A 15487-nucleotide genomic window follows, 5' to 3' on the forward strand; every position below is an offset into this window, starting at 1 on the left:
CCCCCCCCCCCCCCCCCCCCGCTCTGGTCTCTCAAATGGAAAACCTTGGGGTCATCCTTCACTCCTCTTTTCTCACACTCCTATCCAATCCATCCATCAACAAATACTGTTGACTCTACTTTGTAAGTGACTTCACAACTTGACCACTATAAGATCTGTACTGTATCTGCAGTTACGTCTCCCCTCAGACTAGTGCCTGGTACAGAGTAGTAAGACCCCACTTAATTGTTGAACTGAATGATTGCTTCTTTATTAAAGAAACAGTACTCAAGATTTTGAGATTTTACCTTCTCTTGTTGAATTATATTATCTCTTAATGTTGACAAAAAAGTTATTTTTATATCTTCCTTAAGTTTCCTGAATTCATCAGACTTCTATTACAGATGGAGTTCCGTAAGATTGTGGTCTGTATACTGAATTGTGTTCAAATGTAGTTAATATTAAACTTTTCAGGGTTCTTTAAGATTTAGTGATGTTCTAGTTTCAGTTAATTTTAGTTATAATTTCTTATGCTAGTTGAAAAAATTATTTTTCACTAAAAAAAACCCCCTGCCCCTAGTAAAGATTAATATTAATGAAATATATTCATATCAACACTCTATGTAACATGAGAGTGTGTTATATATAAGGTGACTGCTCTGAATTGTTTACAGCAAAAGAAAAACATTCAGTGCTTTAAGTAATAAAACTGATCTTAGTTCCTTCTTCTTGAATCTTGTTGTTTGGTGTAGTTCAATAATTATTTTTGTTTCTGGTTTATTCCCTCTGTTTCCTGAACCTTATTTTATCATGTATTCCCATGTACCCGAGTACACTTTATTTTATGCATGTATGGAGCAGAGTAACTTCACAGGTTCTCTTAGTCACCACAGTTTTGTGCTCTTTAAATATAAGCAGAAGGAAAAGAAGGCATTGACATATTCTTTTTACTATTTTATTAAGTATAATTATATCTTAGGTCCTCACTAGCATCTTTGACAACTCGTATTTTCAAAATTGACTCTTTCCTACTTGGAATGTCCCCATTGGTGAGTAAACAAAGGTAGGTTTTCAAATGAACTAATAAAGAAGGTAGACTAAATAAACACCTCCCTTATCTGTTTAGCCTAGGGCCACAGTCAAGTATTAAAAGTAATAATAGACCCATTTATTCTACAGTTCAGTCTGTACCTTTACATTCTTTATAGTTCTGGTCTCCATCTACATCCTTCCCTTCTTGTTCAGGCATTAGGAGAATATGATCCCTGAGATTTCACAAATGGACATCGTCCTCTCTGTTTGGTGGTATCTTTTATCTGCCAGTGGGTTATGTTCCTCTTCGAGGCTACTGAAGTGTGGTGTCTGATAGTTTTGTGTCCGGATTTCTCAGGCTGATGCTTACTGCTCTTAGCCTTAGGGGGAAGTGTGTCCCTTAATGATTTGCTGCTGTGGACTCAGAAATTGCATGCCACTCTTTCCTGAGCATCAGATAGTTTTATAACCCCTAATGGGATACCATTTTACAGTAAAAAAGAACAAGATATCAGTCTATGCTACACCATTGATGAACCTTAAAACATTATTTTGTGGAGGTGTTTGTGTAGTTTTCACTATTTCCCTTCACATGTAAAAAAGTTCTTAATCACAGTTTCTCAGTTCTGTTGGACACCCCACCGCCAATCTTTCCAACTAACATCTTTGTTTATATCATGGTTTCAAGATGCTGAGTATTTGTGCAGAGGAAGTGAAAGATGTTGTGTGACTGTGTTTTTGTTTTTTTTTTTAAAGATTTTATTTATTTTAGAGCACTCATGTGCGTGGGTTGGGGGAGTAGCAGAGGGGGGGAGAGAGAATCTCCAGCAGACTCCCCACTAAGCACGGAGCCCAAAATGGGGCTCGATCCCATGACCCCGAGACCACAACCAGAGCTGAAATCAAGAGTTAGAGGCTTAACCAACTGAGCCACCCAGGCACCCAACCATGTTCTTAAATTATCTTTTCCTATCTCTGGTAAAGGATGAAGAACGGCTCTGGTGGTATTTAGCTGGTGAAAGTGGTGAGTTACCCTATCACACATTCTCTTTTGAACTATGACAAATATTCACTAGTAGAAAGTAGAAGGCTATATTTATTTGTGGGTAAGTATGAGTTTACCATGCAGAAAATCTGATTCTTAAATGGATGAATATGACTAGCTACATGGGCATATTAAAAAGCAGAATGTGGGAGTGTAGAGTGGTATGGCTATTTTGGAAAACACGTTGGCAATTTTTTTTTTTTTTTAAGATTTTATTTATTTGACAGAGACACAGCGAGAGAGGGGACCCAAGCAGGTGGAGTGGGAGAGGGAGAAACAGGCTTCCCGCTGAGCAGGGAGCCCGATGTGGGGCTTGATCCCAGGACTCTGGGATCATGACCTGAGCCGAAGGCAGATGCTTAACGACTGAGCCACCAGGGCCCCCAGGTCGGCAATTTCTTAAAAAGTTAAATATAAACATATACCATATGATTTGGCCATTCTACTCTTAGGTGTCTACTCATTAGAAAGGGAAATATATGTCCACACAAAAACATGTACGTGAATGTTTATAGTGGTATTAGTCCTACTAGACAAAAACTGAAACAATTCAAATATCCACTGATGAATGGATAAACCAGATGTTGTATATACATGCAGTAGGATACTATTTAGCAATACAAAAGGAACAAAATACATGCTACAATGTGGATGAACCTCAAAAACATTATGCTAACTGATATAAGGACTTAAGATATACCACATATTGAATGATTGCATTTAAGTGAAATGCTCAAAAAGCAGAAAACAGATGAGTGGTTGCCTGAGGTTGGCAGTAGGAGCAAGGATTGAATGCAGATGGGCTTGTGAGAATTTTTGGGGTAATGAAAAAGTTCTAAAACTGTATTGTGGTGATGGTTGTACAACTCTATAAATTTACCTAAATCACTGAATGATATACTTATGAGTGGATGAATTTTATGGTATGTGAACTATACCTCAGTAAACTTTTTTTCAAAAAGGGAATGAAAATGAATTTTGTACTGAAGTATTAAGAAAAACATTGACAAATGTAGTCATTTGACTAATGATGAAAAGGGATTGTCTTGGAGATGTAATCTTTCAGGTAAAAGGAAAAGGGTGTTCGATTTACATTGAGAAGTCTAAGTGGAACCCTTCTCTTTTGCCTTGAAATCTTTAGTTAACAATAGCATCAGATGTTTTTACTTAAATTTTTGCATTTCTCCATATTTTTGTACACTGTGGCTGATAGAGTAAATTGTGGTTATATAAAATAACCTTTTTGGAGCAGTTTGTCAAGGACCTTAACATTTATATCCTTTGGCCTGTAATTCCACATAAAAAGTATATTCTCAGGAAATAATTAGAAATGAAAACAAGGTCTAGTATTTGGAAGTGTTCACTCTAGCATTACAAAGGCTAATAAAAAAATTAGTAATCGACATGCTCTCACAGTAGGAGGAGTTTTTATAATTGTTTTAGTTATGGCTCTGTTGGTTGCAAGGGGCAGAATTCCTTTATAACTAGCTGGAGTAAGGTTGGGTTTTGTTGACAGGATACAGGGCACTCTAACAGCTCCAAAACAGCAAGATCAGTGAGGCCCTTTGGCAATGGGGAGCCAAAGCCGCTTTCCCCATTTCTCACTCTCAGCGGCCAGGCTAGTCACTTCTGTTTTCTTTGCAGGCCTACTTTGTCCTCAGCCTCTTCAGCCATTCTTTCTTGTGCATGGTTCAGTGCTCCTTGCCAGCTCTGACTGAGTCAGTCTTTGTTCCATTTCCAAAACTTCCAGAGCAGGAGTCTGGACTAGGTCATCTTTTTGAGCCTGAAGTGGGTCAGTGAACAACTGGTGATTTGATCTTCTCCATCCCCTTTTTGGGGTCTACATTCAGGTTTAGTAAAAGTGAAATGGTGTTGGATAATGACATTGATAAAATAGATCTCATGGACTCTCAGAAATTGCAAATATTATTAATTTAAGATATTTCTAAGGCCTTCTGTGATAAAATTGCTTTTCACTCACACTCTTAAAAGAATAGTGTGCATTTGTGGTAGATCCCTGCTTTTTTAAATTTTTATTTTTTTAATCATTCCTTACTAAAATCTCCATGGTATGGCTTCCACCCTTTCTTCCTTATTAAAACCACTTTTACTAAGTCTGCCTCTTGAAAATGTATTAGATGCTGTGGCTCAATCACCACGTCCTGAGATGCTGTCTCTGGACTTGACTTCAGTGATGTTACTCTCTCCTGACCTTTCTCCGGCCCTCCAGGTCTGCCTCAGTGGATCTTCCTCCTGTGCTCATCCTTTTAATATTGCTGCTGCCCTGTGCCTCACCCTCCTCTTCTTTTCATTTCATTTCATATCTGTCCTGCTCTTTCTTTTACCTCTGTGGCTTCAGAGATCCTTTATATCCCCTAAATCTCTTGTCTTTATTAGACGCTTTCTGCTGAGTTCTGTGGTAACCACCAGCTTTTTGCATATCATCAGAACTTCTCTTTTGAACCTTCATAGCTTTTTGTACCTCTGTTTATTCTTTGCTGCACCTATGTATTGTGCCTTATATAACTTTGTATTCCTGGTAGCACCTACCAGAATTCTTTGATAGTGGATTCACTCAATATTTACCCATCTATATATTCCTGTTTTTAAAAATGGGCTAATTATACTTGTATGTGATTTTATTTTCTTTCCTTCTTATCCTAAGAAAAATACCCACAAACTTTTTTTCTAAATCTAAAAATAATTTCCAACATAGTTGTTTTGGTCAGAGGAAAAAAAAAACAAAACCCAGCTTAGTGGATATGCTTGCTAAGAACATTTTTCAATATATTTGGGTCTATTAATACGAATTTTTCCTGAGAATAAGGACATAAAGCCTATTGAGTTTTGGACACTAATCATATGTGGATTTAATTTCTGTACTAGATATTTTCTTGTCCCACTACAAAAGAAAGACATCACTGAAAAATTCAACCAGTTCAGAAATATGCAATGTAGAGATTGAAAGTTTCCATTATTATGTGTAGAGTTTTTCCAAGTAGAATTGAACTGTAGAAATGGTGGTACTTTGTGAATACAAAATAAATTTGCTCATGCGGTAAGAGTATGGCTATTGGTTGAAGGATGAATGGTTAGTTACCATACAGGGCAGGCAGCGACTGATAGCGCAGATCTGCTTACTAACCTCCACAGCATGGCTGCTATGTGCACAAAGTTTGTGCTGGAGCTGTGCTATCTGTGTTAAAGGCTTGGGCATTTCACCTTGTTCCTCTGAGTGCAGACAGTTTAGTGAATCAGAGGATAGTCTGAAATCAGACATAAGAGGTAGTATAAGGGTCAGTTAGCAAAGTCAATTCTAGTTTATTTATTTATTTGTAATTGTAGCTTTTACTAGAAGTATGGCTTTGGGAACCTTGTGAACATCTTAAAGACTTCTAATGGATTGCCACTTTTGGCAGATGATTTAACACAAAGATAGAAACTTTGGTTCATGTATTCAGGGTGTTAATGAAAAACAGGAAGATAAATAAAAGAACTAGGAATATACTTCTTTTCATTTAGCTCTTGTAGGTAGAACATACTTGATATTTGTAGTAACGACACTCAGGCAGAGTGGCAGAGTTGTGTTTGTCATTCAGCCTTTGGGGTTTTAGTGGAGTTAAGGAGACCTGTAGATGGTCATCAAGACTTGGTGCTTCATGGAAAGAACACTTAAACATACAATGAGTATGTTAGCTTGGTGGTTATGGCATTGCTGCTGGGAGAATGGGTCTCTGAGAGAGACAATCTTCCATACTTGGGTAAGTCTCGACACAGACCTCATGTTGAAGGTTTCTGCTAACCTATAACTCTTTTATAGAGTATTCCTAGTTGGTATGCTGCATATTAATCAGTATGTCTGCTTCAGTGAAGGAGACCTGAATTCTTAAAGCTGACTTTTAGGGAAAAGACAGTTTAGGAGGTGAGTGTGAGACATAATCTTGAGGGAAAACATGGGTGAAAACAGAACTATCTTTTGGTGTTTTTGTGCTTGACTTCATTGTCCATTTTTTCTTACACTTGGTTTAAGTTCAGATCCTTTTCACAGCAGCTCGAAACTTGCTATAGACAGTATAGAAACGAGTGGATAACATATTATTCAGATACTCTAATAGCTCAGCCAGGACCATGTCCTGTCCAAATGTGGTAGTAATGTAGAGACAAAATGGGTAATGTCAAAAAGCTGTTTTCCTTTTGGAAGCAGAGTGCATGACAGATGGGTTTGGGAATAGTGTTGAAAACCCTGTGATTGAGCGGCAAACGAGCATGAGAAGGGATTTTTTTGTCTTCTCTGCCATCTGTTTAGCGTGTTCGGGCACAAACAAAGGGAAGAAGATACTCACTCTTGGTTAGATTGGTAAAGCATTAGTCCCCTTTCTCTCTTTTTAATCTCAACTGTAATCTTTCTAACTTGTGTTGCTTGTATTGCTGCATTTCCTTTTTATGTGCTCTTATTTATTTTCATGGCAAATGCATTTTTAAACAGTCTCTGGGATAATTATTGCCATTAATTTTCGTATTTCCATTTTAATGATATTTTCATTTATTCCTTTTGCTAGCTGGATTGCCTTTTGCAATTCTTACTTCAAGGCATACCCCCTTCCAACGAGGAATATTCTGTAATGATGAGTCCATCAAGTATCCTTACAAAGAAGACACCATACCTTATGCGTTATTAGGTGGAATAATCATTCCATTCAGTATTATTGTTGTAAGTCAAATCCACTTTTCCAAGTTTATCACTTTTGGGCAGTTGGCTTAATTTTGTGTTAATCTGTTAATGACTGAATGCATAAATGTCCAAAACAATGTATTTTTTTAACGTTTAATTAATGTTATTTGATCAAGGTGATCTCAGCTATTTTAAGTGGAACCAAAGGAATAACTGTATAATTAGAAGAATCTTAACTGAATGTGTGTAGCTTTTATGCTCATATTTTCCAAGTCACTGTGGTTTTTAGAGCTCTAAGTTGCTGTTGTTGCAGTAATCATGCAGTAGATACATGTTATAGCAGTATGTTTTTAGCATACTTTGTACCTAGGGTATTACTTTATGATTTGTGGGATCTGTGTGAATGTACCTACTTTCTAGTTACCGAGTTCTAAAAAAAGAAAAATAACTAATGTTAAGACTTCATTCTAACCCATGTTAAAGAATTTTTATATAATGCCAGCAACTAGAGAGAAAAGCCAAAGTTGTGTATATAATCAGCAGTGAACACAAGAGAATTTTTACTGGTACTGAAACCTAATAGTAACTATTGCTTTTAGGATTTCGGGTGAGAATGCTTAGAGATTGTGCTCTAAGGAGAAGACATCAAGGGATTGGACTAGATTATTTCATAATTTCTCAACTGAGAGAGTCTGTGACTTAGATTAAATAGCTTTATGCTCCATGACTTGTAACTTTAGAAGGAAGATTTATGTTGGTTGAAAGTAGAAAATATGGTCCCATCCAGGAGGTAGGCCAATAAGATAACATGTGTGTCTTGTCAGTTTTGGTGTTTATTGAAAAAAAAGCTTAATTTAGAAATTCAATGTTTTATTCAAGAATGATCACGGCTCCTTATTAGCATTGAGAATTAATCAACTCATTATTTGGGGTACATAATTAATAAAAGAAAACCTTTCTCATAAACATGTTTGTTTTATGAGACTGTAAACTCCTGGAAGGCAGAGATGGTGCTTTGTTCTCCTTGGGACTCCCGCTGCCTGCCTGGGAGCTGGGCATGGTGGAACCTGGCATGTCCTAGGTGCTGGAATGAAATGAGAGTAATTACATAGTGACCTTGGCTGGCTCTTCTACAGTAAGGTGAAGTTTTAAGAAATCAGATCCCTTTAATCTAGACAAATCTTTACACTGAATTTTTACTGCTGAAAGAACAAAAGCCAAGCCTATGATTGTTTCTTTAAGAAGGCAGTGAGAGTAGATTTTTTTTTTAAGTATGTGTGTTTCTGAGATACTATGTGAATTTAAAGTTTTTAATAGGATACTTAGTTGCAAATACAGTTGCCCCTTGAACAAGTTGGGGTTAGGGGACACTGACACCCGGTGCAGTCAGAAATCTGTGTTAAAATTTTTGACTCCCCCAAAACTTAACTACTAATAGCCTACTGTTGCCTGGAAGTCTTACTGATAACATAAAGAGTCAATTAACACATATTTTGTATGTTACATGTATTATACAATAAAGTCAGCTAGACAAAAGAAAACGTTAGTAAGAAAATCCTAAAGAGAGAATACATTTACAGTACTGTATAACGTAAGTGGACCCACTCATTTGAAACACGTGCTGTCGAAGGGTCAGCTGTAGTAGCTGAGTTCATACAAGATTCTCCCTTGGAGTATTCGAACACTGCTGCAGATGGACTTGTCTTTCTTTCTTTCTTTTTTTTTTTGAAGATGTTATTTATTTATTTGACAGAGAGAGACACAGCGAGAGAGGGAACACAAGCAGGGGGAGTGGGAGAGGGAGAAGCAGGCTTCCCGCTGAGCAGGGAGCCTGATGTGGGCCTCATCTTCGGTCCCTGGGATCATGACCTGAGCCAGAGGCAGACGCTTAACGACTGAGCCACCTGGCGCCCCTGGACTTGTCTTTCAATTCTGCTTGACTTTGTGTCTCTCAGTCAAAAGGTTGCTGCACAAGCAAAACTACAGAAATCCAGTACAGACCAGAGGCCTGCTGCAGGACGGGGTTCTGACGGCCGGGCACTGTAGGTGTAGCCTGCACCCACACAGGGCCTGATGGAACCCTCAGTGAGCGAGAACTTGTTATTTATATTTCATGAATTCCTAAGTTTTGACGATTTCATCATCTATGTGAGAAAGTTATCTCTGTGTTTAATAAAACGATTATAAATTGAGTGTAGGTTTCTTAAAAAAGAACAGACTCTTTAAAGGTGCTATGAAAGTACTATTTTTATATCAGCCAACACTGCACAGGGTGGTAGTTTTATGTACTAATTTTAAAAAATTCACTTTGTTTATTAACTCCACTTATTTCAGTAAGCACTTGGTTAGACATGTAAATAATGTTTAATTTTATTTACTAGAAAGTGAATCAGTTCTTAAAAAAAAAAAAAAAAAATCAGACTTCATACCAGGCTTTGACCTGGCTTACAGATGATCCACAGATAGATAAGTGATTGAGGGAGCCTGGTGGAGAACCAGAGTTAATATAGTTTCTCAGAAGCCAAGGGAGAATTTCAATAAGGAGAAATGATCAGTGATGTCAAATACTGTGAGAAGTTAAGGTAAATGAGAGTTGATAAATACTGTTCAATCTGATGAGACCATTTTGACTTTTGAAAAAGATTCAGTAGAATAAAGGGAATGACGGTAGTTCAAGATATTTAGGAAGGAGTGGAAGTACACCAGTGATTTTATTTTTAAGTTTTTTTATTTTTATTATTTTTTAAAAGATTTTTATTTATTTCTCAGAGAGAGAGAGGGAGAGAGAGAGCACAAGCGGTGGGAGCGGGAGGCAGAGGGAGAAGCAGGCTCCCTGCTGAGCAGGGAGCCCGATGCGGGACTCGACCCCAGGACCCTGGGATCACGACCTGAGCCAAAGGCAGACGCTCAACCGACTGAGTCACCCAGGCGTCCCAGCACACCAGTGATTTTACACTACACTTTTGGGAAGGTGGGCCCTGAAGGGGAGGTACATAATATAGGGACAGTGTAGAGATGTATAAAATCATCTTGGTTGATGGAACTATAAAGGAGATGGTGAGAAAATATTGTGGTGCATAAGTTTTAAATGATTGAATTACATGGATTTGGTAATTATTAGCTTTGATCTTCAAAAGTATTTTGTTTTAGGGACACCTGGGCGGCTCAGTCGTTAAGCGTCTGCCTTCGGCTCAGGTCATGATCCCAGGGTCCTGGGATCGAGCCCCTCATCGGGCTCCCTGCTCTGCGGGAAGCTTCTCCCTCTCCCACTCCCCCTGCTTGTGTTCCCTGTCTCGCTGTGTCTCTCTCTCTCAAATAAATGAATAAAATCTTAAAAAAAAAAAAAAATTTTGTTTTAGTTCCCCAGACATTATCTTTAGTTCTTTAATAATTGATCCTACCTTTGGAGTGTAAATAATGCATAAGAAGTGATCACAACTCTAAGATAAGGCCACAGTCAGCTAAAGTGTGGACTTTACTAAAAGCTAAGCATTGGCATAAATGACTCAGAGGGCAGGACAAAGTATTAAAATGAAACAAAAATATGGCTGTCTTGTATAGTGAAATGCTCAGACACATCCCTACATTTAATTTAGAAAATCAATTTAGAACTTGTCTGTTGTCTAGCTCTCTCAGTGAGGATGGATGACATAATAAAAAACGATGTACATTAACCCAGCATTTGTCAGCTTTGGAATGCTGCCCTTTCCCAGCATTAAGGGTTTTAAGTTTCAGCTTACACTACCTCTGTGAATCAGTTTGTCATCTGTACGCATTGCGCAGAATTCTCCTAGTGAGCTGACTTTCTCACCTCAGTGTCAAGAACCAGGGTTTGGGTGGCCCTAAAGAACTGGAAAATAATTGAGTGCTTACACAAGAACAGCTGACAGCTGAAGTGGGGGAGTTTTAGCTGCTCAAATTGTGGTTGATTAATATACTTGGTATATATTGTAAATGATCAAAGAGCAACTCCATAATGAAACATGAGAGAAGTCCTCTCTTGCTGCTCATCTATAAAGGCGGTTGCTGGGACACCTTGGCAGTCAGAGGAGACAGTATATACTTTAATACATGGGCCACTGGAGGGGGTTGGGAGAACCCTAAGCACAATTGCAGAGGTGTGGTATCCCTAGAAGTGCATATGGTGTTTCTCTTCTGAGAGACCTGTTCTCAGAAAAGGATCTGAATTCACATTAATTACTGTAATGAGGAATCTATTTCTGTGGGGCTTAATGTTTAAACTAAGGGAGTTTACGTTTTACCCAGGAGGCACCCCTTTCAATTAAAATTTACTAACCACCTACTCTGTTGGAGGCCACTATGGTGGTACTGGGTTTTTATTCAATGACTAAAACTTGATTCTTTCTTTTGTAGGATTCATAGTCTAGTTGTCTAAGTTTTAACATTCTAATTATGGAGCCATGGAGCCAAACAAAGAAAGAACTTTTGGTGTTAGGGTCTTTTTTTTTTTTTTCTTTCTTTTTTAAGATTTTCCTTATTTATTTGACAGAGAGAGCTCAAGCAGAGGGAGCGGCAGGCAGAGGGAGAGGGAGAAGAAGGCTTCCTGCCGAGCAGGGAGCCCGATGCGGGGCTCGATCCGAGGACCCTGGGACCATGACCTGAGCTGAAGGCAGACGCTTAACGACTGAGCCACCCATGTGCCCCTGGTGTTAGGTTCTTAATCGCTTCTTGGCCTTTTGGCTAAGATCAAGTGTAGTATCTGTTCTTATCAGTTTAAAATCTCTTTTAGGAGGCAACCATTTGTTTTACCTACTATAAGGCTTACCATGAAGATAATTAATCTGCACCAAATGGAAATGTTTGAATGTTTTATAAGATTGTTCATGTAAATTTAAGATGAAGCAGCAAGACTAGTACTTAAGAAAAATTTTGTGACTTGCATTTCCTCACTTGCTCAACATAAATAAGCAAGCTTTTTCTTCTTGTTCAACTATTTATTTTGGTCTCAGGTAGCTAGAATGTGGATTATTTTATCAGCAAATGTAATTTTGTATAAATTTGCTCCTCAGTATTTTTTGGATTTCTTAGGGTTTTGGCCTGTGAACTTGTCAAGTATTGAGAAGGCTTTTTATGCCTTTAAACTCATTATAGCAGTATATGCTGGCTGACACACACTCTACTAGAATCTGGGAAGGCTTTGTCTCCACTTTTAGTGAAAAATAAAGAAAGAATCACTTGAAATGTTTTCTTGGAGGAGAGCATCAAATGTGTGTTTGATCTGTTAATGAGACTTGTGAAGTCTGTCAGAGCCTTGTTAAGCAGGCCTAGGGGTCTGGAGAGGCAGGGCTGGGAGGCTCTGTCAGCTAATCTCTGCCCTCTGTACCCTTTGGCCTCAGTGTTAGATCCCTGCTTTGATATTAGTTTATTCCCTGAAACTATTTTACTTTTTAAAATATGATGGATGTTTTTGATTCAGAGGAATGTTGGCTAAAAATGAAGACACTGCCAGATAAAAGTACTTATACAAGGGATACTCTAGGAAAGTTTGTGTTAATTTGAACAAACCATGGTTTTTGTCATTCATGATACATCATTGTCTGCTTATTAAAACTCATTTTATTTGAGTACCAGGAAAGAAATAAGGTCTTATTGTTTCAGGTAGATTTGAAATTATTTTGGCCATTGCTTTGTAAGCAGTATCCACAGTTGATCTGACACCTTTTTTCATAGTTTAGAATTAGATATCCTGACTCTCCATTTGCAAATGAAAAAGGGAGGTGTTTTTAAAATAAAGATTTTATTGTGATTTACCATTTTCTTTTCTATTTTTTATTTTGTTTAAAGTGCCTGGTTTTTTTTTTAACATGTTATTTTTCTGTTTCTTTTTCAGATGATTATTGGAGAAGCCCTGTCTGTTTATTATAACCTCTTGCACTCGAATTCCTTTATCAGAAATAACTACATAGCCACTATTTACAAAGCCATTGGAACATTTTTATTTGGTGCAGCTGCTAGTCAGTCCCTGACTGACATTGCCAAGTATTCAATAGGCAGACTGCGGCCTCACTTCCTGGATGTATGTGACCCAGATTGGTCAAAAATCAACTGCAGTGTTGGTTACATTGAAAACTACATATGTCGAGGGAATGCACACAAAGTGAAGGAGGGCAGGTGAGTGTTAAATCTTCAGTGTTTGTTTTATCTTATGTATTCTTGGAAAAAAAGGTTTCAGAGACTGGAAGATGAGCCATCCACTAGCTTAGGGAGAGAAGCTAGTGTAATCACTGGGAGCTGAATTGAGATCGTATTTTGACTTATCTCTACTTATGCTTTTTTCCCCATTTTATCCCTACCTTCTGTTTAAGAGCATTTTAATGCAGGTCTTTCCATCTCTCATGAATAATTAAAATGAACTTCATATGTCATATAGTGCAGGGCCACCATACTTTTTCTTAAGGCACCAGATAGTAAATATTTTAGGTTTTGTGAGCCATTTGGTTAATTTGACAACTGTCCATCTGTGCTGTTGTACCAGGAAAAAACAGCCATAGACAATCCTTGAACAAATGGGTGTGGTTATGTTCCAGTAAAAGTTTATTAACAGAAACAGTGGCTGCTCCAGGGGTTGTAGTTTGCTGACCTTTGATGCGTGTATTAAGTTCTGCTCTATCTCTTAGTATTCTTAGAGTATATTTTTTTGTAAGGAAACTTCATATATTGACAGCTTTAGGTCTTCAGGTTGCCTTCTTATAATGCCCTTGTTAGGCTCCTTTCTATACCTGGAGCGTTATTAGGCATGAATGAAATAGAATGTTTGAAACCCAAAAGGTCCAACTCCTTTGGGTAGATGAGCAAACGGAGGTCCAGTAACATTAAATAAAGCTGCTAATGGGGCCTGGGTGGCTCAGTCAGTTAAGCGTCTGCCTTTGGCTCAGGTCATGATCCCAGGGTCCTGGGATCGAGCCCCGCATCGGGCTCCCTGCTTGGTGGGGAGTCTGCTTTTCTCCCTCCCTCTGCACCTCCCCTAGCTCATGCTCACTCACTTGCTTTCTTTCTCTCTTTCTCAAGTAAATAAAATCTTTAAAAAAAATAAAAATAAATAAAGCTACTAATTAGTAGCAGAGCCAGTTCCCCATCTCACGTCTCAGAATTGTCAGCCTTACCTTTTCTGTATGATTGACGTTCTTATATTTTAAGATAGCTGTCACTTTACCTTAGTTATTCATCATCCAACAGATACTTTGGGTAAAATATCCTTTGACTGTTCTTTATACATTATTCTCAGGCACTTTATTGTCCTTGTTGGTTCTCTTATAAGCTACACAGGCCTTGTAGTAGCCCCCAATTTTTGCATTTAGTGGAGATGAAAAAAACACCTTATTTAACTAAGAGTATACACTGTGCTGTGTGCATGAGATCTGGCCGTGAACTAGAAAGCTCTGGTTCTCATCTTCATGGAGCTTAGTCTAGCACAGAGGACTTAAAAAAGTGATGGCAGTGGAAAAGAACCTCCTTGTTGATAACGAGACCAGAGAATAGAGAGGCTGTTGAATGGCAAGCTTTGAGGTGATCATAGGAGGACTGGTAGGGGTATAAAGTCTTAATGAATGAAGGAGAGAGAAATGGCTAATGCTATAGGCAATTGATAATGGAAGGTTGTATTGTTGATTTGAGTTTAGGTAAGCAAGCATTTTTTAAGAGGGCTAGGGGAAGAATGGTCCAGAAATGGCTTTGAGGAGTGATGAACTTACCAACACCAACACTGGGCTCTGAGGGTGTGGGATGTGGAGATCTCATTCTCTGCTCTCATAACACTACAATGTCCTAGGGAAAGATCTCAAATTTAATGACTAGGAGATGCAATGACTTTCAGTGAAGAGTTTGAAGACTCAGGGAAATATAGAGGACTATCCATGCCTGTGTCTCTAGTAACATGTCTCCTGCATCACCCAACAGAAAATAGGAAAACTCTAATGTTTTCTCTTGTCACGGTATTTAAGAAAGTCAGGTGATAAGGGCTTACCTAAACTCCAGAAAATATCATTATAAATGATTCTTTAAGAACATGGTTTCTTTACACATGTATTGTTTCTTATATTTTAGCTCAAAATTTTCTTGCAACAATATGTGTTATGAGAGATTTTTCTTTCTTACAGGAGCCATTTGGACAAAATGTGAAATATAATTTATTTTTATTTTTTACTTTTTTAAAAGATTTTATTTATTTATTTGACAGAGAGAGACACAGCGAGAGAGGGAACACAAACGGGGAGTGGGAGAGGGAGAAGGAGAAGCAGGCTTCCTGCCAAGCAGGGAGCCCGATGCGGGGCTCGATCCCAGAACCCTGGGACCATGACCTGAGCCGAAGGTAGACACTTAACGACTGAGCCATCCAGGTGCCCCAAAATGTAATTTATTTTAAATGACATAAATGTGATTACATTTTCCACTCCATATATGTCCTATTATGTATGTTTTCCTAGTGTATCTATAAATTGGCCAACATGTACTGTAATACTCTGATGGTACTTTTGACTTAAGTTCATGTAGGTTTTTTACCCATTACCCTTTAAAGTTTCTTCAGCCTCCCACATTTTCAGTGAGAAGATCTGCTGATTAGCTTTGGGGTTCTGAAATAAGAAGGAAAATCAAACCTAGAAATGAAATTTTAAGAAAACTTTGTATCTTCTGAGAAAAAATGGGATTTCCATTGGTGTTTCCAGAATGAGTTAGTTGTTGCCACAGTTCCAGAGCTTTGTAACGTTGGTGCATAACTGTGGCTTTGCATTGCTGTTCTG

General features: G+C 38.1%; 1 protein-coding gene and 1 pseudogene across 6 annotated transcripts in view; both read left to right on the plus strand.

The window, feature by feature from the left end:
- PLPP1 (phospholipid phosphatase 1) overlaps positions 1-15487 on the plus strand; it is an 87629-nt gene that overhangs the window by 49898 nt on the left and 22244 nt on the right. For 3 of the 6 annotated variants that reach the window (XM_081826871.1, XM_081826872.1, XM_031027378.2), the window contains 3 exons: positions 1996-2035; positions 6616-6767; positions 12580-12860. In XM_081826871.1, coding sequence (XP_081682997.1) covers positions 1996-2035; positions 6616-6767; positions 12580-12860 — 473 coding nt within the window. The remainder of the gene's footprint in view (positions 1-1995; positions 2036-6615; positions 6768-12579; positions 12861-15487) is intronic. The other 3 variants (XM_031027379.2, XM_006732627.3, XM_006732628.3) reach the window with 2 other exon arrangements.
- Positions 11410-11503, plus strand: LOC115940705 (U2 spliceosomal RNA; annotated as a pseudogene).

The sequence above is a fragment of the Leptonychotes weddellii genome, chromosome 7 (genome assembly GCF_054177405.1).
Source record: "Leptonychotes weddellii isolate Sample4059 chromosome 7, ASM5417740v2, whole genome shotgun sequence".
In the NCBI taxonomy this organism is placed as follows: Eukaryota; Metazoa; Chordata; class Mammalia; order Carnivora; family Phocidae; genus Leptonychotes; species Leptonychotes weddellii.